This window comes from Leptosomus discolor, chromosome 8 (genome assembly GCF_034619465.1).
Source record: "Leptosomus discolor isolate bLepDis1 chromosome 8, bLepDis1.hap2, whole genome shotgun sequence".
NCBI lineage: Eukaryota > Metazoa > Chordata > Aves > Leptosomiformes > Leptosomidae > Leptosomus > Leptosomus discolor.
This window is the reverse complement of record NC_141398.1, coordinates 15,464,600-15,487,803: the sequence shown is the minus strand read 5'-3', so window position 1 is coordinate 15,487,803 and position 23,204 is coordinate 15,464,600. Positions and strand designations below refer to the sequence as shown.

Sequence of the window (23,204 nt, the reverse complement as noted above, 5' to 3'; positions counted from 1 at the left end):
AGAGAACTACATATTAGAACATATTTTGTTTATGGGATTTCAATTTCAATATTCTATATAATACAGATCTGAAGCCATATCCGGAACTAATATGTATTTTCCTGAACCACAACTTCGAAGACATAACTTTTGTAAAATCACTGCAATTCTGAAGTTATCCTTTGAGGCACAATGTTTTTCAAAGTAAGGCTCAAGTAACTTAAAAGGTAAGTAGAAACTAGTTGCTTCATTCTTCATGCTATTCACAATAAGTAGCATGGTATCTATCTTGTTCTACTGGTATGTTTATAAAAATTTACTTACTTTTAAGCTTCAGTGTCATTTTCACGCAAAAGTGAAATAAATCTGTTTCCCTAAAATGACATAACTATATTAAAAAAAACCCAACACCGTGTATTTGCTTTTCAAAATGAAAGCTAATTTTTTTCCTTAAAAATCATAGAATCATAGAATGGTTTGGGTTGGAAGGGGCTTCAAAGATCATCTAGTTCCAGCCCCCCTGCCATGGCAGGGACACCTCCCACTAGACCAGGTTGCTCAAGGCTCCATCCAACCTGGTCTTGAAATGCTTCCAGGGATGGAGCATCCACAACTTCCTTAAAGATCCACAATTTCCTTAAAATACAGATTTCTGTCAATGACAGCTGGGATCATCACAGTACTACAACAAAAACTGTAGTGTTTCACCATTTAAAAATCTTCTGCAAAACAGTAAGGAAAAACAACTCCTAATATTTGGATTTTTTAAAATTATTAATCTGCAGTATGTCGTGTAGTAAAAGCATTAGAGTTGAGTTACAAGCCAAGACCCAACTGTAAACACAGATGGATTCCCTAAATGTCATGGAGTCTGAAGCCAGCCAGTCCCCTTCAGTCATGAGGCCCAACCAGGAGAAGGCTGTAAAATTCCTGTAATGGATGAGAATTACAGGAGGACAAGCCCTATATCAGACTTGGAGAGAGCGACGTCTTCAAAACAGATCTTCAACCTGTCTGATCTCAGGCTATTCAAAGGAATAATGCTTTTTTGATTCAAAGACAACACTGATACCTGAAAAAAATCCTTGGTCTTGGATAATGAGGTGAGGAGAGAAGCAATGTGGTTTACATACCAGAGTGGTAACGCATTTACCAAATATGCCTGCATCACATAATTTTTTGAGCAATGTTAGTTTTTACATTCGTAAGCACTATGTGGCTGTAGATTCTACCACTTAAGTGTGCGATTCAGCGAGACATAACATTGCTGACATCCTCATTATTAGAAAGTGACTACCTGGGAATTAAGTCTGTAGCAATTCAGAAATGAAGAGAGAAATAAGTTTATACACCCACTGAGGCACTCCTGGCTCATTTACCAGGCTATTCAGTGCACAATTAATCATTAATTTCACAAAGCACCTACCTGCCAAACCAAGTGTTCCTTTACAACAGCTGTACCTGATAGACAGACGCTCAGCACAATCGTATGAGATGCAGAAGTCAAGACGCTGGCAACTATAGCATCCCTCATGTTGAAGGGCAGCATGGTATACACCACAAAAATAATGAACAAGAAAAATGATACCTGTGCAAGACAGCAAGATAAAAAAGAAGCATGTCAAATTCACTTTGGAACAACATTAAGAAAACTAGCTTTTAATTTTGAACTGTCTTCAGAATAAAGTTACACATCAGTTTCTTACAGGAAAGTTACTGCTAACCACTGCAGAATATCGATTTAGGAAGAATTCATTTTAAAGAGAGTTGGAAAATTTACGTTATATTTGATTTAAGAAGTGCAGTTTCAAGACACATCATGGTTTGAGAACCACACAATGCTCCAAACTTTCCAAATTTAACTTTAAATTTATCTTTTCAAATTTTAATTTTATTAACACTCTGTTTAGAGTGTAATTCTCCTGGGCCTGGTGGTTTCTGATTTTGAACTGCATTACAAAACAATTTGCCAAACCCCTCCACAGGGTCTAAATTTCAATGCAGAGAGATTTCATTCATCCTGATGCACTAAAAATTCACAATTTAATACAACATGACATTATGCAAAAAAGCCCAAGTTTAGCCAAGCATTTTGGTTTAATAAGATTATATTTCATGTGTATCACATGATGTAAGTCAAATTCCGTTAAAACACTACATTTTAAGATAATACATTTATTTGGACATGAAAAACAACTTCAGATAATCACAGCCCATAATCAGGATTTACTGTTAGCTTCTTTTAAAGCGTACTAGCACCTACATTAATTTTATGGAACCAGCTTTCCAAACGCACAACCCAACCTGTAACAGCAAAAGGGATTCCTTCACGATATATACAAAAGATTATATATTTGATGGTATGCATATGTTCCAAACTCCACCACATATTTGAGAAAATGTAACCAGATTTAGGACACAGATTTTGCACACATAAGTAGGCAATTCTGAAAATGTGCCAGATTGTGTGTAATTATATCCCTACATAAGCCTTTCCGTCCGTTTTAGTTGACTTACAAGCCTATTCACCATCTAACAGTTGTATGCACATAGTATTTAACTCAGAAAGCTCCCAAGCAGGTATGAGCAATAATAATTTGCTGCTCACTTCTCTTATTGTCAGTTTGTTTTCTTCACATCTGCATGTGATGACTCCATAGTCAAAACTAAAACCTAATGTATGTGTACCTCCAAGACAGTGGAGGTGTTCTTGTCCACCATGGAGAGAGAATTGGATGGAGAAGGAAGTCCACTTCTGTTCTAAACTCACCTTTCTCCAATTCCTCCATTAAAATTAATCCACCTCCTTGCTGATTATTCATACTCTTTTTGATGCTGCCCAACCATATCATATGCTCGAGAGTCACAAAGTTCAAAGGCATGAAATGAAACGGAAATGCGAAGGACATGAGGGATAATAAGAAAATAATGGAACAAAAAGGCTAAGGAAAAATTTTGCTTCTCTAATCTTCCAACCTACCAGCTGACAGCACAAAGAAACAGAAGTGTTTGATATCTGCTTACTTTCAGTCCTTCCTAAAAGTTTTGAATGTGATCACAGGTTAGTAAAACCAAGAGCAAAGAAAAAGGTGTACAAACTTGGTCTAGGTAAGAGAACGGTTATGTAAGTACGACATTTTCAAATTGTCCTAGCCAGGTAAAAATCAGCTGAGATACTGAGAACAAACCAATAGTCTCAAAACTTGGGAAACATGTAGAACGTTCTGGCCGGCTACAAAAGGGAAACAGCGTGTGTCTTTGAAAGGCTGGGAAAAAGGCTAAGGAATTAAGAATTGGTCAGCTTAGCTTCAACTCCTGGAGCAATAACAGATCAAATAATAAAACAATTCATAATCAAGAGTTCTGAAAGTTAAGAAAAATGTAATTAACAGTCAATTTGATTTTGCTGAGACAACTCATGTTAAAGCAATCTCCTCTTCTTCTGTCATGATAACAGGGATCCGGGTAGGAGGAAAACCCTAATAATGAGTCAGGCAGCAACAAGGGATGTGAAAGGTCCTCTAATATAAGACCTATATTGGATCCAGAGGCAAAATACCTTACCAGCATGTAAGACCAGCTGCTTAAGTCATGTTTCCAGTTAAAAAATGATTTGAAGAAGAATCCTGGACCCTAGTCCTGGAAGAAGGATTTTAAATGCCTCCAATCCCAGTGACTTTTCATGAAAACAAGATTTTGTTGTTTCTAAGTTTAGCTTTCTAATTGACTAGGGGGAAGATGACATTTACGTATTTGTGAGAATTTCATGATTAGAAAATTAAAAATTATCCTTCTCTAACTGTCTTGTCTCCAAAATGTAGAACTTGCTTATTTTCTGTGCTTGAATATGGTTTGAATCATAGAACAGTTTGGGCTGGAAGGGACCTTTAAAGGTCATCTAGTCCAAACACCCTGCAGTGAGCCAGGACATCTTTAGCTAGGTCAGGTTGCTCAGAGCCCCGTCCAACACTATCAGGGATGGGGCTTCTACCACCTCTCCGGGCAGCCTGTTCATGTTTCACCACCCTCATTGTAAAAAATTTCTTCTTTATATCTAGTCTAAATCTGCCCTCTTTTAGTTTAAAACCATTGCTCCTTGTCCTATCACAACAGGCCCTGCTAAAAAGATTGCTCCCATCTTTCTTATAAGCCCCCTTTAAGTACTGAAATGCTGCAATAAGGTCTCCCCGGAGCCTTCTCTTCTCCAGGCTGAACAACCCCAACTCTCTCAGCCTGTCCTCGTAGGGGAGGAGCTCCAGCCCCCTGAGCATCTTCATGACCCTTTGTTTGACTTTATAGACAGACTCAATGATACAACCCACTTGTGAGGTACACACTATGTACTTACTACAACTCATTAGTGGAGATAAGATAGAATACAATGCTATTGCTTTTTGACTTTGTAATAAAACAGACTACTAAGCACATTAAAAAGATTTTGGTGTATTGCAATACTTCTTGTGGCAATAGCTGTATCAGCTCCAAACGTGTTATACTGTTTTGTTATACTGTAAACAAGTATCCTTTTGTTTAAGTTACCCCACTACTTTCCTTGGTCAAAATAAATGGATAATTTCAACCTTTCACAGTTACAAACAGAGAGGGAGTTTTTGAAGTTTTAATCCCTCTTGCCAATACATATTCAGACCTCAAATTCCTATTATTGTCCTGGTTTGAGCTAAAACAGAACTAATACTGTTCAGTTATTTTACTTTGTAGCTAAGTCTGTTCTAAGTAACTGCACTTTCTGAAATCAACAGCATGTTTTTCCAGACAGTGACTGCTTCTAGCAGTGACAGTGCCTGATGTTTATAGTTAGTACCAAGGAACTGTATGCAGAAAGGCTCTTGCTTACACTTGCTCCTTTAGCAACCAAGGTCACTGCTAAATCTTGTACCCGACGTTGAAGTGCTGTAAGTGAAATGGGTCACACGTACACAACAAGGTCACACCTGCAGGGAGGAGCGAACCGGACAGGTGACCCAAAACTGACCAACGAAGTATTCCATCCTATACATGTCATATTCAGTATAAAGCTGAGGGATCACAAGGGTCAAGCTCTCTTCTTTGATGGCCAACATCCAAGGAAGACTCCGTCAGTTCTTCTGTCATCAACCCTGATCCGTGCGTTGCTAAATCCAGTTCCTGAATCCAGCTCCTGCACCCAGTTCCCATCTGCTGCCGAGTCCACCCTGGGACTGCCCCAGTGCCAGCCCTGCAGCGTCAGTGGTGACCTATTGTCATCGGGGGGCTGGGCTCGGAATTGGTTTCATGTATATTTGTACATAGTTTATCATTTTCTTATTAGTATTATATTTACTTTTTATTGTTACTGTTTCATTAAAGCTGTTTTAGTTTTCTTTCCAAACCCGTAAGTCTGTCTTCCTCATTCTTTATCCCTTCCCCTTCCGAGAGGGGAGAGGGGTTATAGAGAGCATCTGTCAGTCGTTAGTGGCCAGTGCAGCCCTAACCTGTGACAGCTGCTCAACATCAAACAGGCTGAGTTGGACTGCAACTGTGTTAAAGTACACTTGATAACAAATTGACCTGTCAATTCTTATATTTGCATCTTGAAATTTGGGTCTGAGAATGCTGTTGCAAAGCAGGAGAGGAATCAGTCATGCTAAGACAGAAACTCTCATCCAAAATGCATGTAGAGATGGCTCCTGTCAACAGTTCTTGATTCCTGGCCACACTCTTCTTATTTTCAGTAATGGTCTAATGAACCAATGAGTTGAGAGCTCCATTTATCACAGAGGTTCCCTTTTTATCTCACCATGGCTCAAGAATATTATCCCCAAGTACCCTGAAATAAGACACTACCCTTCATCTTGATAGCAGACATACATACTACATAAGGCTTGGGACCTTTCAACGTATTTCAAAATGTCACTGTATTTAAGTTTGATACTGTAGAAGCTGATACTCAAAGGCTTCTGAGTAGGGTGAATCTTCAGGAAGAAAAGGGAGATAGGCTTTCTGGACTGAGCCACAGACTTCAGAATAGACAGCAGCCTTTGACCCTTCTCATGATCTTCTTGTAAGAAGTAGCAGAATACTGCTGACATGAACATTAAAAAGCAGTAATGTCAAGCTCTGAAGGACCCTACTATCCCATTGCAAAAGCTGCTAATGCGCATCACTGCATGTCTGCACTTGGTGCGTGTACTCATCAGTAAACAGAGTATTAATTTACACTACGCTATTTTTGACACTATTAAAAGCTGCCTGCTCCACCAAAGTGTGCTGTAGCCACCAAGCATGTTGCTGTTTTGAAACTGTGTTGGAAGCAACCTTTGATGTGAGTCATCCCTACGACCGCCTAGTTGAAACACGTTTTTATCCTGATCTGAACTTATATTTTTTTAGGGATTTGATTCTCAGAGACTTCTTCGATATGTTATCCATACCTTGGAGATGGGAGTATCTGAGCATTGATGGTATACATCAGAGCATGTAGCATTTACTTTTAGTTAATGCTGATGTAACATCTTATAGAGAAGTATGTGGCTTTCTTGCTTTGATTGAGGGGTGTTCAGGACTCTTGCCCATCTCTCTTGACCGTCAGAGCTTAGCAGACTATGTTTACTGCTCTCCATATCTCTTCTCCCACATTTCAGCAGTGCCATCTTTTTCTTCTACTAAGCAGTTCTTTTCCACAGCGATTTAAAAGATGATGAGCTATCATCTAGCTGTCTAGATGGGTATGTAACAGACTATTTTTCCGCAGATTTTGTGCAGCTGCTTTCAGAAGCACAGAGAAAGTTCTCACACAGATTGCTGTAGCGATGCCATTAGAGAAACTTGGACACCAAATGGCATAATGACAGCATGGTGTGGGCTATCACTGATGATCACAAACATATTCTTCTGTTTGAACACAACGTAAAACTATAGGTAAGCATCTTTATGCATCTTGCAAAATGGAAAGATTTTGGCTGTACAGGATAGAGTAGTTCCCTCTTTAAATCAAGCCCATTCTGAATATTTTTAATGGTGACATTTTTGTCCCAGCATTGCCAGACATATGTTGGCCACTTCAGCCTCTGACCTATACTGGTGACTGTGATCTAGGAGAACTGGTATGAAATTGATAATACTTGATGGTTGGCAGACATTGTTGGAAAGGTCACCGGTTTGGATTGTGATGGCACAAACTGCAGTGAACCCAACCCATGGACCCAACCTGTTCTCAGAAACCTTATCTCCCTGTCGTTGCCAGTTTCTACTCTGAATGGTGTCGCCAGAACTCTGAAGAGTATCTGGAGTAGAAAATTCAACATATTTTACACATTAAAATTGTCTTTCCTAGCATATAGGATACCACAGGGGATGTTGCTTTTGACATCGAGAACAACTGTACAAAAAGATACTAATCATTCATTTTATACAAATGATGTTCCAACAATGACTCATAATTTCTCAGCTAGACAGCTTTTTTTAAGATTGTGTTAAATGGTTAATCACAACTGGCTTGGCATATGTAAAATCAACTCAATTTAATGTTGCTCTGACCAGAATTTCCCCTTGAGGAGCACATCATCTTGGCACTGAAGCACGCATGTAAATCTAAATGTACTGTTTCAGTATGAGTTAGCGGAAAGCACTGCTTTGGACACAGACAGCAGAAATGAGGCTACAGCTACTAAAATATCTGTAGTTCTTTGGGACAACTTCTTATACACAAGTGTAATGACAGCAAAACGCTTCAGAAAATAGTGCTAGTTTTTCACTGTGTAACCAGAAAAGACCCTGTCCCCATAATTAAACTGTTAGACTACAAATATCCACACTAAGTGGGCCAGCTCACTATAGGATCACTTTCAGAGGTTTTTCACAATCAGTTTCCTCCTTACTCTGTAAAGGGAGTAAAAATTCATCAGGTAATTAAAGAATTTTCCCTTAGAAGAACACTTGGATTATATCTAGTGATTTCAAATGTTGTCTGTATACATAATCGCACAAAAGAAGGCATCATAGTTTTTCTAAATAAATAACTAGGTTTCATAACATAATTGGCAGGACCTACTGATCTTACGAAAGTTACAAATACTATATTAATGATTTAACAAAATGTATGAATTAAGGTGTCAGAAGGGTATTTATACAAGCTATAAACTGTATATTAAAACTTTGTCGAGGGAGAGTAAAGGTTGCAAATATGTAAAGGTCTCTGTCATTCTAATTCTTCTGAATTCGAGATCTCAAATCTTCAGGCTCGGACTTCTAAAAGCTGGGCAATGTTCAAAGAACAAAACAAGCTACCCACATAAAACAAAAAATTCATTGAATACTAAAATCACCTTCAGTTCTCAGTCATCTATAAAAAGTCTTACATTATGAAAGCATTGGATAAGGTGAAGGTGGAACTGTTGTCCACCAAACCCTGCAACACCGGAACAAAAGGGCACTCAATAAAACTAGTAGAGACTAATTTAAAACAGATGAAAAGAAAGTACATCTTTATGTAGCAAATAGTGACCTTGAACTTGCTCCCACAGGAGGTCATAAAGTACCAGCAGATTCAAAAAGAGATTAAACAAATCCAAGGACACCTTGTTCACAAAGCAATAATAAAAAGACAGGGCAGGGATGTACTCTCTGATATCACTAACACAACTGTGGAGGCTGGCAAGGTATGAAGGGAACGGACCACAAAAAGTGATCAAGCTTGTGCGCTGCCTTTTAATAGCAGCTTCTCTTGCCATTCTTGGAGACAGAATACTGTGCTAGATGGACCACGGTCTGACTCTGCAGGAAGTTTATTGTGTTCTTGTGCTAACAGTCAAATGAGAAAAGAGAGCGGAGAGGAGACAGAGAGGAGAAGAGAGAAGAGAGGAGAAGAGAAGGAGAGAAGTATCCTCCCTGACTTTAAAATAAAGCAAGGTACTCAGGACAAGAACTGAAAGTCCAAGCAGACTACGAACAGAAAGCATTGTAGAACCATCTACTACCTCTAGGGAACTGTGAAAGTAAAGTTCAGCTTTCAGCAACAAGATATAATATACAAGAAGCTACATATTAATTCTTATAAACCCAATGTTTCTCAAGTGTCAAGTATATCATAAACCTCAAGAACAAAATCAACAAGGAAGACTTTGCTTGTGATTTACTCCACAAAATTATGTCCACAATAAATTATTACTTCACACATTTTTACCAAACATAAACTTTTATTTTCCAATAATTATCATAGAGGTAGTAAACAACCCTGTAAATCATGACTTGTTCTTGATCATGAAGAACTTTCAAAATAATAATCTCTTTCTTTTGTGCACAGGTCTGGGTTTAAATGTCATCAGGAAACAGTCATTACAGCCTCTGCCAAAAAATTAACCACAATCATTAACAAAATAGGATAGAATAAGAGCAAGTTAACTGCAGGAAAATGAGTATTTTAAAATAACTGTGACTTTCAAGTGTGCTCCTAAAATCACAGATTAATATGACAATAAGATGAAAGACTCCAGAAAAGGAAGGAAAATTCACATTTGAAATAATCAAGATATAATCTGATTGCATGCTGTCTACTGTGTGATTGCTTTCTATGTTACAGAATCTTTTCTTTCTCTGAACTGGATCAGAGGGATATGGGATCTGGAAGGAGTGACCCAAGGACCATCAGCAGTGACCCAATGATTCGTAGTAATTTTTGGTCCTTTCTGCTACAGAAAGAGGGGACTGAGCCACAATCATCTCTAGCAGCTTTGAGATTATTTCTGAACACATCCAGAAAAGAAAGAATTTGGTTTCTTCAATGATAAGACAAGCAAAAAGCATCAGAGATAGAGAATACATCGTTCATCCTTGTTATTCTTTCCTCCTATGTTTTGCCCATAAACATCAAGATCAGAAACCTACAACAGCAGTAATCATTCCTGATCATCACAGCTATCATCTTCATTAAAAGGGGCAGCTGATACCCTCTATAATGCTACCTCAACATTTTTTTTCTTAATTTATTTTTTTTAATCTAAGGCCAGCAAAAAAGGGATTAGAGCACGTTGCTAAAACCAAAGCCTTGTCTTCCCATGACACCGTAAAAGTAAACCCAGACATACTTAACTGGCTAAGACCATGCTGCATCCTCTTCAGAACAACATCACCCAATTCTAAAGTAAACTGCAATTAAATGAACACATTTTAAAACTGGAGAATCAAAAGAGACCCAAATGATTATACAAACATGTAGACAGACTGAAGTCCAAAGCAATAAAAAAATAATTTCACTCCTACTATTAAGGAGGTAATTTTACAACACTCAAGCACTTTGCCTCAAATTTAAAAGAAATCTAACAAGAACATACATTGAAAACATTTTCAAAGTTGCCCTAAGAATGAAGAAACACACACAACTGGGAAAGAAGCATAAATTGCATAAAAACCTAACCTGTCTAGAAAGGATGTGAAAGTCCATGTTAAAATACACATGCTTGCACATACACAGAAAATATAAGCAATGACAGCAATTAGTTTAAATCAGAATTATAAGAAGTTAGTAAGGGCAGAAGATGAATACACTTCAGGAGATCCAAGGAGGTTTTTCTGCACGTTATGCATGAAAGAAGTCAACAGTGAATTTGATCAACTGTTGTAAGAGAATGTAATAAACAAAAAGCAGAACCATCAAATAAAAATGTTTTTTCTCTATCAAGGGAAAAGCTAAATGATATATTTACATTACACTAAAGAATAAATGTGGTACAGTCTTCTGTTCCAAAATACTAGTGCTCAAGTATATAAAGCTACAGACACTGATGTTGAGACATTTTTAAACAGCAGGTCCAATAAACTATGCTCAAGCATTTTATAAGAGTTCTGGATTATGTATGGCGATTTTTCAGTACCCCCCCAAACACCAGGACAGTTCCAAAGAACAGGAGGCAAATTGGATTGGTAAAAAGGTAAACACAGAAAGTGAAAAACAGGAAATAAATGATCAAATTTTACAGTGAAGGGATAGTGTTGGAGTACTCAGAGAATTTATTCAATGTTTTCCTAAATGTTTTATAAAAGGAGCAGAGTAGTGATGTGGCAATGTTTGATAGGGTTTTAGTATTACTCGGGGTATTCCAAAGCAACAACACATGGGAAAAGTTGCAGAACTGCCTCATGCTACTGCGAGTGTACCATAAAACAGCAGATGAAATCCAACATGACAAATGCAAAATAGCAGGCATGGGGAAAACAACTTTAACTGGACACTTACAAAAGCAGGCTTCACCTTAGTTACTACAACCTCAGAAAAAGATACAGGAGTCGCTGTGAGCAGCTCTGAAAAAACGAATGATAGAAGTGGTTGAAAAGGCAAATACAAGGGCAGCAATTATTAGGAAAAGAATAGAGAATCAAGCATCACGATGATATTGTGTGAATCCATGGTGTGCATATCTCTTGAATAGCTCATGCAACTCTTTTCTCCCCATTTAAAAAAAAAATAATCCAAAGAACAAACCCTAATGTTGATAACATCCCCCCCTCCCAGTCTCCTCTTCTTATCCTAGTGCTCTCAGCCTTTCTTCAAATGGAAAATGTTCCAGTCCCTCAGCCATCTTTGTGGCTCTTCACCGGACTCCATCCAGTAAATCCGTATTTCTCTTGTACTGGCGAGCCCTGAACTGGACCCATAACTGCAGATTTGGTGTCACCAGTGTTGAGTAGAGGGGAAGGATCACCTCCCTTGACCTGCTGGCATGCCTCTTCCTAATGTAGCCCAGGGCATGACCACATGACCAGGTCCAGCAAAGTACCACCTGAAACCCTGAGGAAGTCCAAGCCCTGACAGACCTATGCCTCTGACATACTGACCCACAGGAACTTTGCAACCATAAGAGTACCCTTAACAACACACCAAGAAGCCCTGCAAATTTTCTGCATTTGTGGTTATTAGAGAACCACCAAGAGCAGTGATTGAAAATGAAGAAGGCAAAAGGAGGGATCATGGTGAGAAGCAGAAATGTAGTGCAGCTCAGCAGAGTAACTGCACCTCTGTGTGCTGAAGCGCACAAGATGTTTCAGAGAGCAAGTACCACCCAGGGCATGGTACCCAGTAACCCAGCAACATCCCAGGGAAGGAGAACACGCCTCTTCCTGACCGTATCCACTATCAAGCATAAGTACGCAGAGAGTAGGTCTCCTTTCCTTAAGACACGCAAGGTCAGCGAAGGACAACACCCCTAGTGAGCTGACATTTGCTGTGGCAGCGTCAGAATGAGGGGAAAATAACCAGAAGGGTGATAAAGGGTCATGGTTGGGGTATAGCTGGTAGAAAAAAATCAGAATAGCGAAGAGCCTGAGCAAAGGAAACTCATTTCCTTTGCACAGATCAAAACTGCATAGATCAATAGGATCATTTAACAACTCAAGACAGAATCTGCTGCAAAGGAAAGATGTAAACTGAAATGACTGAGCAGTATGACTCCACTTACAGAAACCTGATAAACTGAATGAATGGTTTTTTGCAAATTAGGTTTTTTCCTAAGCATATATTTTTGAGCAAACCAGAAAAGAAACACAAGAAATTGCCAAGGGAAGGAACCTCTCAATGACTGCCATGAAATACTGTGACTGTGTACAGAGCGGTAATAGCATAACAGTAATAGAAAGGAAGGAAACAGATTTCTTCTTTAGAAGAGCTGCCAAAACAGGACATAACACCTCCTTGGAAAATTTTATTAATCATAGAAAGTACATGCCTAGAAGCATGTGATGTCAGAAGAGTAGACAAAACCATGTTAAGATAGTCTAAACTTTGAGGGGAAAAAAAAAAAAAGGGAAAATTCATAGCATTTAGTTCTTATGAAGCTAAGAGAGGTTTTGTAGCACTTACTCCAAAATCTGTGTTATCCCCCTGAGACATCTGCCTTTCCCAAAGGTTTTCAAATCATCTGCTAATACATTCCCAAAGACTTTAATACAGGGTGAGATTACCACTTCGGTTGTTGCATCGTGCCTTTGGGACCTCAGCCCTTCGTATTGCTCAGAGCTTTCTGGTTGCAACCCTGGCTGTTATGTCCATGGGCCTGCACATGCCAACCCAAACAGTGTTGCTGTGGGGGGTTCTCATGGGATAGGATTACCACTGGCATGGGTATCACCTCTTTTTTCCCCTTTTCCCTCTCTTAAGTTGTGGGTTTTCGTTCACGTTAGGGGACCCTATAACAAGCATGCAGAGAGCTTAACAGCCAAGCAGCGTGCAGCCCCTGCCCCTGACATAAGCACACTCCAGTCAGCACTATCAGCATCACATGCAGGAACAATCACTCAGGAGGCTGAGCAGGTCCTGAAGAAAACCATATAGTCACTATGGGAAAAGTATCACAGGGAGAACCACCCACTACACTAGAGAGAACACACAGGGAAGGATGCTTGTCTGGAGTCCCCTGATGTTTCTCCTCCCAGCTGGCCACTGAGGAGAGTCTGTCCTTCCCCTTTTCTCTCTCTGTTTTGTTTGTGTTTCTCCACCAGCACAGTCAATGCATGCCATCAGCAACAAACCCTGTCAATAAATCTTTCTGCATGTGAACTTATCCCAACATTCTTTACACATTGTCTTTCCCATCAGCTTTCGTAAACCATAAAATGATTTCCAGCTTCAGAAAGTGGTCAGGTTTTGGTAGCCATTAAGATGACAACCTTTACACGAACCCTGGGGAGCAACAGTGCTAGCAACCTGGATGCTGCTTCCTTACAAAGCAAGCAGTGCTGTTGTGAAAGAGGCAGTCCAGGTCTCCTTTCCCTCCAAACAAACCCTTTGGCATGGCAAAAAGCACAGGTGTGAGATGCAAAGGTTGAACACTAATGTAGGAATGAACACGTGTACCAAACCTGGTAATCATCATCATCATCTCTTTTGCAGTTTTGACCTGTAAAAATTGCATATATTTTACTCGTGATACTCCCCAAAGCGAAACAGAAAGAGGGAGAGAGTATTCATACATTTATTTCCCACTGCCCCATTTTTCAAACAGTCTTTTTTTTGGAGCACTAATCCCTACTAGATTCATGGATACAGATCAAAGCTGTTCATTCTCTTATAGGGATTTAATTTCAATTGCAATACAAGAAAAAGAAGTGGGTAAAATAATTTCATGGTAATTCACAGAAATTCAACCTGTTTTGATAACACAGACAGGCCTTCACTTGAGAAGGTCTGTCAGAGGTTTGGCCTTTTTTACATAAAGGCTGAAAGAAGAAAGAAGATTAAACTGGAGAGAAGTTACACAGAAATTACATCAAGGCTTCAATTTAACCTGACAGCCAAGAAGATTCACCATTAGCACAGTCATCCCAAACTTCTCTCCTTGCCTGCCTGTGTACTGTTCAAGGTCAAATGCTTTTCTCAGCCAAGGTTTTTCACAATGAGCTTCTTTTCCTCCTAAATTCAAGCCTTGTCATCATAATGCAGCTGGGGCTTGTCTTCCAGAGATTTTTGTGGATTTCTTTTGGAATTCTGAGTACAGGGATGTGGAAATCAATCAAAAATTATAATACAGATAATGTCTTTGTTACTGAGAAATTGTCAGATGAGTTTCACACACACCCTTTGTTATGGAAATGAAAAATATAATCCTGGTCATTTCAGTATGTAAGTAAATAATTATAAACTGTTATTACTTTACAGTAACAGCTGAATTTAAAAAAATATTATGAAAAATTTAAAGTAATTTTGCAATAGAGAGCAGCAGTGAAGCATATCCTTAGGATGGGTGATCTTAATAATCTTAACAAACCTGATCATTTTAAATTCAGAGTCCTTCACATTCTAAATATTGTAATTATTTTTATAAAGTGTTTATTTATTTAATGAATAATGTAGGCCCAGATGCTCATGGACTAGTGATCTGATTTCATCTGCAACTCTTAATTGTAGCTATCTTCTAATTACAGAGAGATTCATTATGTAGCTGTAGGATTAGTTAAATGTGGTAGACTAAATTAATCCCAGCAGGATGAATATAGAGAAAAAGTCATTCCAATCTGTTTTAACAACCATGGGGTTTCATGTATCACTGTGCTGCAAATATAAAAATTAGTCAACAATTAATTTTCATGTTATTTTGCAGAAGTTTCCAGCCATTACTTGCTGAAAAGCTTGTGTATTACTTTGTTTCACACCTTGCTTTTCACACTCTTCACATCACAAAGCTTTTTCGCCTCAAAAGTTTTCAGTGGAATAATTTGTACGGAAATTTGGGTCCCAAAAGGAAATAGTAACTCACCATCCCAGAAAACATGTCACAACTTTCCAGGAATCCAAATAGCGCTTTTTTACAGTGACATGTGTCTAGGCAGTGTACACCACACACACCACAGGGAAATTTACCCGAACAAGACAATGAAATGTTTGGCCTGTTTCTCCACTTAATAGAATTACAGAGTAATTTAGGCAGGAAGGGACCTCTGGAGGTCATCCAGTCCAACCTCGTGGCTCGTTTCAAAGACAGATAAAGTACTTCATATAATGAGAAGGAATCTTGAATTAATTTATTGTTGTCTACCAAAACTGTACGTGCTTTTATACAATGATGAGTTAATTAAAAGAAAAGTTTTAAACAGAGAAATATAACATAAAAACCTCAACTGTTCTTTGATTTTTTTCTTATAGTAGGAAATAACATTTTGTATTATCAATAATGATATTCAATTTTGTAAGTGAACAGAAGAAGGCAATTCCTCCAAAATGAAAGGACCGCTTTTCATCTCTTTTTTGACACACCCAATCCCAAAACGCAATTGGAACCAGACTCCCCAAATCTAGTCAAGTTCCTGATCTTAGTAGATACAACAGGAAGAAAATAACTGCCAAAATTAGGAGAGTCACAAAGCGTTAAAAAAAGAAATTGTCACGTTCCACTTAAATTATGCCACAGTCTCACTCAACAGAACTGGACAACTTTGCCCATGAAAAAACAGCTGGAAAATAAAGGCAAGAATTTTCAGGTAGTGTCATGACAGAAGAGACACTGCAACAGAAGTGTGAAATACAAAGGTGCTCCTTACAGTTACTACAACACAATAGTGAACCTCTCTTTTTTTGCCATCTGATCGTTCACAGAAACAGATGGAAACACACAGACATCCACATTAACAGATACTGTTAAATGCTACCTCCTAATAAATGTTTGTGGATCATACTACAGAAATCAATGGAAACCATGCATGGCTTGTAGAAAAAGAAGACAGTCATAAGATGATATACTTAATATATTTCTGAGGAGACTGGCCAACTACAAATGAGTGCTTTATGTCAAATCCAAAGTCACTGCTGACCTTATTTAGTGTTAACAAAATAAATGAAAAAATATGCCATGCACTTCAGAAGCAGCTGGCCTTTACACCACCTCCATTACAGCTGAATGAAAAAAATCTATTCTTCCCATCAATTCAAAGGCCCAAGCATTTAAATAAGCCAGAGAAATAAGCTAAAATTTAAACTAAACATAGGTCCTGCATCCTGCATTTCTTTCCCAGGTAGCCTATCCAGAGGACTAACACACTACCACCAACAAATCTATGCCAACGTACACAAACAGCTGCCTCGTTCCTTTCCCCAGAATGCATTCAGCTGCCTGACCAGTGGTACAGAGGAATTCTACAACACCCAGCACAAAGAAAGCTTCATTCAGGTCAGGGGGAAATGTTTCCTCTGTACTTCTTTGTGTTTTCTCAGATGGGAAAAAAAAAAAAAAAAAGCTAACTACTTGGGAGCAACAGGATATATTTTTGCTTCTACCTATTAGGATGCCAGCTTTCCTACTACTGCAGTGGCAGGTTAAAAGTCAGCCATAGCAAAGTGACTAATTATCATGGTGTCTAATCTAAACCAGTAAGCCACAGGTATTAACTTAAATAACTGGATAAAGCAAGACAGATAAGCTACAGCTGTAACGTTCAATGTAAGAGTCAAAGACTGAAAAGACTGCACACAGCGCATGAACACTGCCCTGACCGGTGAAGGAGGGTGCTTCACCTCACATTAGGCTGGCAATTTGTAGGTTAATAATTTAACACAGCACTGGGTCTTTCAACAGTCCATTGAGAGGGGACTTAGTAACTATCTCTGCCATCAGGTAGGAACGGCTTTATCCAGGCAAGAAAGGAGAAAAGGATGATGATGTGAATCTGAACAGAACTACAGGCCAGACTGGGTGTAAAGGAAACATACACGTCCAGATCAAATTTCTGTTCCACAAATAAAAACGTAGAGTTTGCGTAAGAACAGGTTTCCTGTGCATAAGAACATGATGCCCAGCCACATGATTAGACAGATGCTGCAAACAACCAGACAGAACTAGAGAAGCTTTGGAGTTGACCTAAGGGTAACCAAACCTAAGTGTGATCCTCCTTTACTTGTTCTATCCCATCTCAAAACCATTTGCAACTGTGTAGCTTTCTATTTTCCTATTTTGTAAACAAATTACTTATTTTACAGTTATTTTAGCCTGGAATGCATTATGGGTGATTGGTAAGTAACTGGCAAATACCGTCCCTGCCAAAGTGGTAATCCTTAAAAATGAGATACTGAATCACACTCTCATAGCGCTCAGGACAACTGCAGAGAATGTAAAAATAAGTGTCAAGCTCAGTAAACTGCTTGGACACTGGGTCAGCAGGAGTTTGTATGGAAGAGATGTCTTCTGATGATAAGCATGAACCAATGACTTCGGAAACACATGAGCAACAGCTTTACCTCCAAAAGTCTTCCAGCAAGCTTGGGGCACCTATGAAGATAATTCAGTTTATTTAATCTATTCCCTTGCATCAGGAATCATAATTTGCACCTGGTTTTTTTTTCCATTCATGCTAAGGGTGTCAACAAAAGCAATATAGCAGCACCAAAATGCCAAGTGGGTGACACAGAACAACAAAATCTAACAAACTGGATGTTCAAATCCATTGATAGTTACGCGTCTCCAAATCTTACTGATTCTACTACTTTAAGGTGCAACATAACTATGTCACAGAATCACAGAATCACAGAATGTGAGGGGTTGGAAGGGACCTCTGGAGATCGTCTAGTCCAACCCCCCTGCCTGATCAGGACCACCTAGAGCAGGTCACACAGGAACGTGTCCATGTATTCTGTTTTATGTTGGCCAGCTGGACAGGAAACTTAACAGAGGGATTTCAAGAGAAGGTGATTTTGGAGTGGAAACAGAAATTTAGTTGCAGTAGACTAGTCTACGTGCAATAGTACGATCTGTGGGGTTTGCTGTGATCGGGTTTTATAGTCGTTACGGTCATTATGTCTCGTGCGCACACTCGTCGGGAACATGATTTAGCAACCAGCAAGCTCAAAGGAATCACAGACAGGTTAGATGATAAATTTTATTATCCTCAGTGCTTGATATAGGCCAGCATATGCCAGCACACCCTAATAGCATCTGAAAGAGATACGTCAGTACTTACCAAGAAGGGGCAATGGAGAGAATATCAGGTATCAGAAGACTTGAGTGTTCCGATATTCATACTTCTAAACATTCACAAAAGTACTTCTGTACTCCCATTACAGCATCTAATTATACACATCTTACAGACACTGTAATTATTTTGCCAATGTGACGGGAAAAATCTGGAACAAAACTCCACAGCTCTGAGATGCAATTTTCTACACTCTGAGGTACTAATGGACAAATCTCAGCATTATTCTGCATCCAGTCCACCTCTGCAGGCAGCTTCTTCCTAAAGGAATAGTTTAGTGAAAGCTTAAGCTACAAATGGAAAGAAGTATGAATTAAAGATGACAGGATTAAAACGTAAACCAGACCACTATAAAAAGTGGTCCTTTCAGTGGCACCTTTTACCATCATTGCTTCTCTAAAAATCAGCTCTCACAAGAGACAGCTAACTACATTTGCAAGGCAGGCAATATTTGTCATCACTGTACTGAAGCTGAATAAAATGATAATTTATGTATCCTCTCATCTATTTCTAGGCAAAATTATCATTATTCCAATTATAATTTTCTTTTTACCACAGACATTACAATTTTTACTCCTGAGACATTTTTAATGCATATAAAAGCCATGTAAATGCTTCTTTTCCAGACCAGGGCATTTTCATTTGCACTTTCATATGAGAGAATTCGTTCTCTACTATACCCCATGCACAGATTTTCCCTCAGATTGCATCCTAGAGACTCATGGGCTAAACGATTAAATTTGCCAATTCCTTTCACACCTACCAATCTTACCGGAATACATCAGCTTTCCCTTGTTGCCATGTTAAAATTATAGAAACAATGTACTTTTTTCTCAGTAATCTCCTTCCTCTTTTAAGTGTTATCAACATGAGAGATTTTAATATTTTTTTGTTCTGTAAAGATACAAAAACTACGCCCTCTGGAGTCAGTGTATCTTTTTTCAAATATTAAAAAAAAACCCTGAGTAAAGTAACTTGACTCTTATCATAGCACACATCCCACAGAAAGGAAAAAAAAAGGCACCGTTCTTCTGTTGCTGCCACATTCTGACAGATGTTTCCATACTATATAATGGGGGAAAAAAGGTACAATTTAATGCAGGTGGGATTGAGTAGGACTAAGAAATGTTGAGAACGCAAGAGCTGAAAGTCCCCTTCCATCCTCACGCATGAAAAGCCAAATCTCTCATGCCCTTTGAAACTTTACAGTCAAGCTGTTTTACAAATTTGACTTACCTCAAAATGATAGTCAAGACACTTTAGATACTGTACTTGCCACTGTTCATGAACTAATAATGCTTTTTATTCCATGATTTACTTTTACACGAACAGCAGAACAGAAAATTTGCCGGTGAGGTAAAAAGTGCAGGCTTAATTCTGTTCTCACTTACCTGGTTATACTAAGTTGGTAGCAGGGAAGTTATTTTTGATATACAGTAGTATGAGACCTGAATCAAGTCTGATAAGTTAGGAACAGATTTGAATTCAGGCAGCCAAACTAAAATTTCTAAACTTGTTCATTTTTACATTTTATTGATTTTGCATATTTAAGTATGCTTATTTAACTCATTCTGATACTTGGGCAACAGCTAAGACAAATCTTGGACAAACCATAAATAAGGTGAAATTGAAGCAAGGAGAGGCACAACACCCCAAAACTTCAGAATGCAAATAAGCAGAGGAGCAGAGGTCAAAACATTTAAGTTAAAATATTATCAGTTGGGAGAAAACGATAAGTTTACAATGAATGAGAAGTCACAGCATACATTAGCTAGAGTGTAACTTTATCAACAATGCTTTTCTTTTGCAATATAATGTAGCATTTTTTTCTTATATCTATGTATCTTTCTCCCATACTTTTACCTTAGGCCCACAGACTTACTCACATACTTAGGATTAGGCACCGGAATAAATGAAACAGCACATCAGTTTCTGCAGAGCTGATCATTTTCAGTATGCTTTATTTTCTGTCTTCATTCCTCACACTTCTTCCCATTTTGGTTTGGAAAGACTTACTGAACCCAACATTCAAGTTTCACCTAACCAAAAGCATCACTGATGATCTGCCAAGAGACTGAGGAGCATCAGTGCCACATCTACTGTGAGGCCTGACAGGCAGCCCACAGAGCTGTAAATGCTTCCAGTGCTCCACCTTGACAAAGGCAACCTCTGCATTACTCAGGTAACTAATAATGTTAAGTGATTTAATCTGTCTTCCAATATTCCACATGCTTTGCAGAAAAATATCTTAAAAGATACTGTAAAAGCTCTGCATACGCTATCACGAGTGGAAGTTTTAAAAGGAGAAGAACTGAGAGGTTTTATAGCTCTTATGCAGCTACCTAAGATGGGTTACCAATATCTACTGCCACAGTTCAAATGTTCAATATATTTGATCCTGCTAGGGATAGACACAGGTCCTGAGCAGGAATTAAAAAAAAAAAAAAAAAAAAAAGATACTCTCCCTTTTCAAAGGGTACTAAGTAACTATTTTTAGCCTGGTTATGTTATTCTATGTATAAAGAAAATGTCTCTGCTTTTTCAATGTAAGAGGATGAAGGAATATGATGTTCAGTGTAATAACACTATTCTCTATTCCCAAATGCACTACCGTCTCTTCCCAAATGCCTGCTAATGTCATAAAAAATAATTACAGAGACAGAGAAGATCCCAAGCCTCCAAAGCAGCCAGGCATCCCTCTTCCAGGTGCTGCCCCTCCTTCATGATGACGTCAAGTCTTTGCCTCTTCCACTCACTGTTTGGTTTGGGTTTGCCGGGGGAATTGGAGGTTTTGATTGGCTGGCAGCAGAATAAAGGTGGATACTAGAAACAGTTAATTCTGCCTGAAAAACAAAGGGAAAACCCACAGACCCAAGCCAAGAAGGTGAAATAACTTGCAGAAAAGGGAAGAAGGAAGCTGATAACTGGGAAATAGCTGTAATGTTACCAGACTATGACACACTAAATGCAAAGAGAAATGTATGTACTTTTAATGGCAGCATGCTGGACCTGAGCTACCTAGATTTATAAGCTCTTCTTTTTTACTTTTTGTTGCAGGCAAAGTGGTCTTGACTTGTGAGATTTTTATTTAATTCACTGGCAGCTAATGCCAACTTCTGATCACTGCTTTAGTTATTGGAGACAAAAAATAACACGAACAACTAATCCAGAACTGCCCTGGCTTGGGCCACCCACCGCCACTGTCCCTTGGAGGAGTCCATGCCCCACCATGGGTCACTGATGGCCACAGTGCCTTCAGATGGGCACCCATTTTGGATGGAGTGCCTCCTTCCAGGAGGACACCTCCAGCCGCGTGTCCCATCGGCAGTCTCTCCCTCCTCATGTCCCCCCAAGAGCCCCTCCCTGCCTGCCTCTCCTCCCAGCAGTGGCTGCTGCCCCAGAGGCACTGCATACTGCCACGGCCAGCACACGATGGGGTGCTCTCACTGGTTCCAGAGCTGTCTGGACCCTGCTGTGACCAGCACAGGGCACCCTTGCAGACCCCACTACCAACCCCTGCCATGTATGCCCCATTCGCTTCCCCAAACCACACTGTTATGTGGAGTTTCCTCCGAGTTGTGCTTACTGTTAGCTTGCTGCTAGTAAAAGAAGTCTTCTCGCATCATTTATACATAATTGTTCACATTCATAAATAATTAAATGTGCAAATACTTATTTGCAAGAGTCTATAGCTTTGCTAATGTTTGAACTTATTTCTGAGTAAGCCAGTTAAGTTCTTGAGCACCTTCCCACACAAACCTATCAGAGTTATACAGCTGTCACCACTACGCAGAAGAATTGTTTATCACACAAAAAATGCCTACCTTTAAATGTGCTGCAACACAGACACTTCTGCATGTACTAGACAGTGGAAAAGAAATCTAAACAGGACACAAAGCCTTCCATTAAGGCCAGAAATGGAAAACAAAAAGTGGTAATAATTTAATTATGAGGATAGAAAAAGGTAATAAATATCACTAGGTATTCATAGTGTTACTTAATGAAATAAAAATTATTAAAAATCAGTATTTTGGAACATTCCACTTCCTCACTTTTCAGTGATTTCTACTGCAGGAAAGCTTAAAAATGAAGGCATGCGGAGCAGGCAGAAGCCTGCACCCAACGGGAGGTCCACCGAGGGCCCCAGGCTCCGGATGTATTTGTTTCCCATTCATAACAGCAAGCTCCTCCTGCTGGAGCCTGTGAGCTAGTCTCACTCCCGGATGAGTAATTCCGTATCGGAAACCCTGTACTACAGATTTACTGAGCAGGAGTATATACAACTAGTGCATCAACATTAAGAATAGACTAAGTAAAGCTAACCTAAGCTTTGCTAGGCATAACAAAGCATAGCTGAGTATATATTCCGTGGTGGCAAAGCCACAGGTCTCATTCACGGAGCTCAGTAATTATGACAAGTGCCCAGTAACGCCATAGAAACAATCTTAAAAGAAATCTCTTTGACTTTTCAAGGTGAAATATCTATCAATGTGACCTTGTTTGTCCAGAAACCCTGAAATGAGCTATTAAAACAAGCTAAAATCAAACTGACTTTCACATTCTCCTTTTGATCTTAGTAAAAATAAGGAAATGAAATTCCAAATAAAAATTCCATTGTTTACAAAACTAAGTCCATTTTATTCTATCAATAATAAACTAAGAAAATAATTTAAAACTTTATTGGTTTTTTTAATGGCATTGTTCCTTTAAAGGCTTCCTTTGGAGAAACTAAAAGCTGCTGCTTCAAGCACTTCTCTTAGACAAATAAGTAGGTCCACTGACCTTAGAAATAAAACACTTCA

General features: G+C 38.9%; 1 protein-coding gene across 1 annotated transcript in view; it reads right to left on the bottom strand.

Annotated features, from left to right (window-relative positions):
• Nucleotides 1-23,204, bottom strand: part of ADCY2 (adenylate cyclase 2) — a 225,914-nt gene that overhangs the window by 158,673 nt on the left and 44,037 nt on the right. Inside the window, exon 3 of the mRNA XM_086468986.1 lies at nt 1,406-1,567. Coding sequence (XP_086325112.1) covers nt 1,406-1,567 — 162 coding nt within the window. The remainder of the gene's footprint in view (nt 1-1,405; nt 1,568-23,204) is intronic.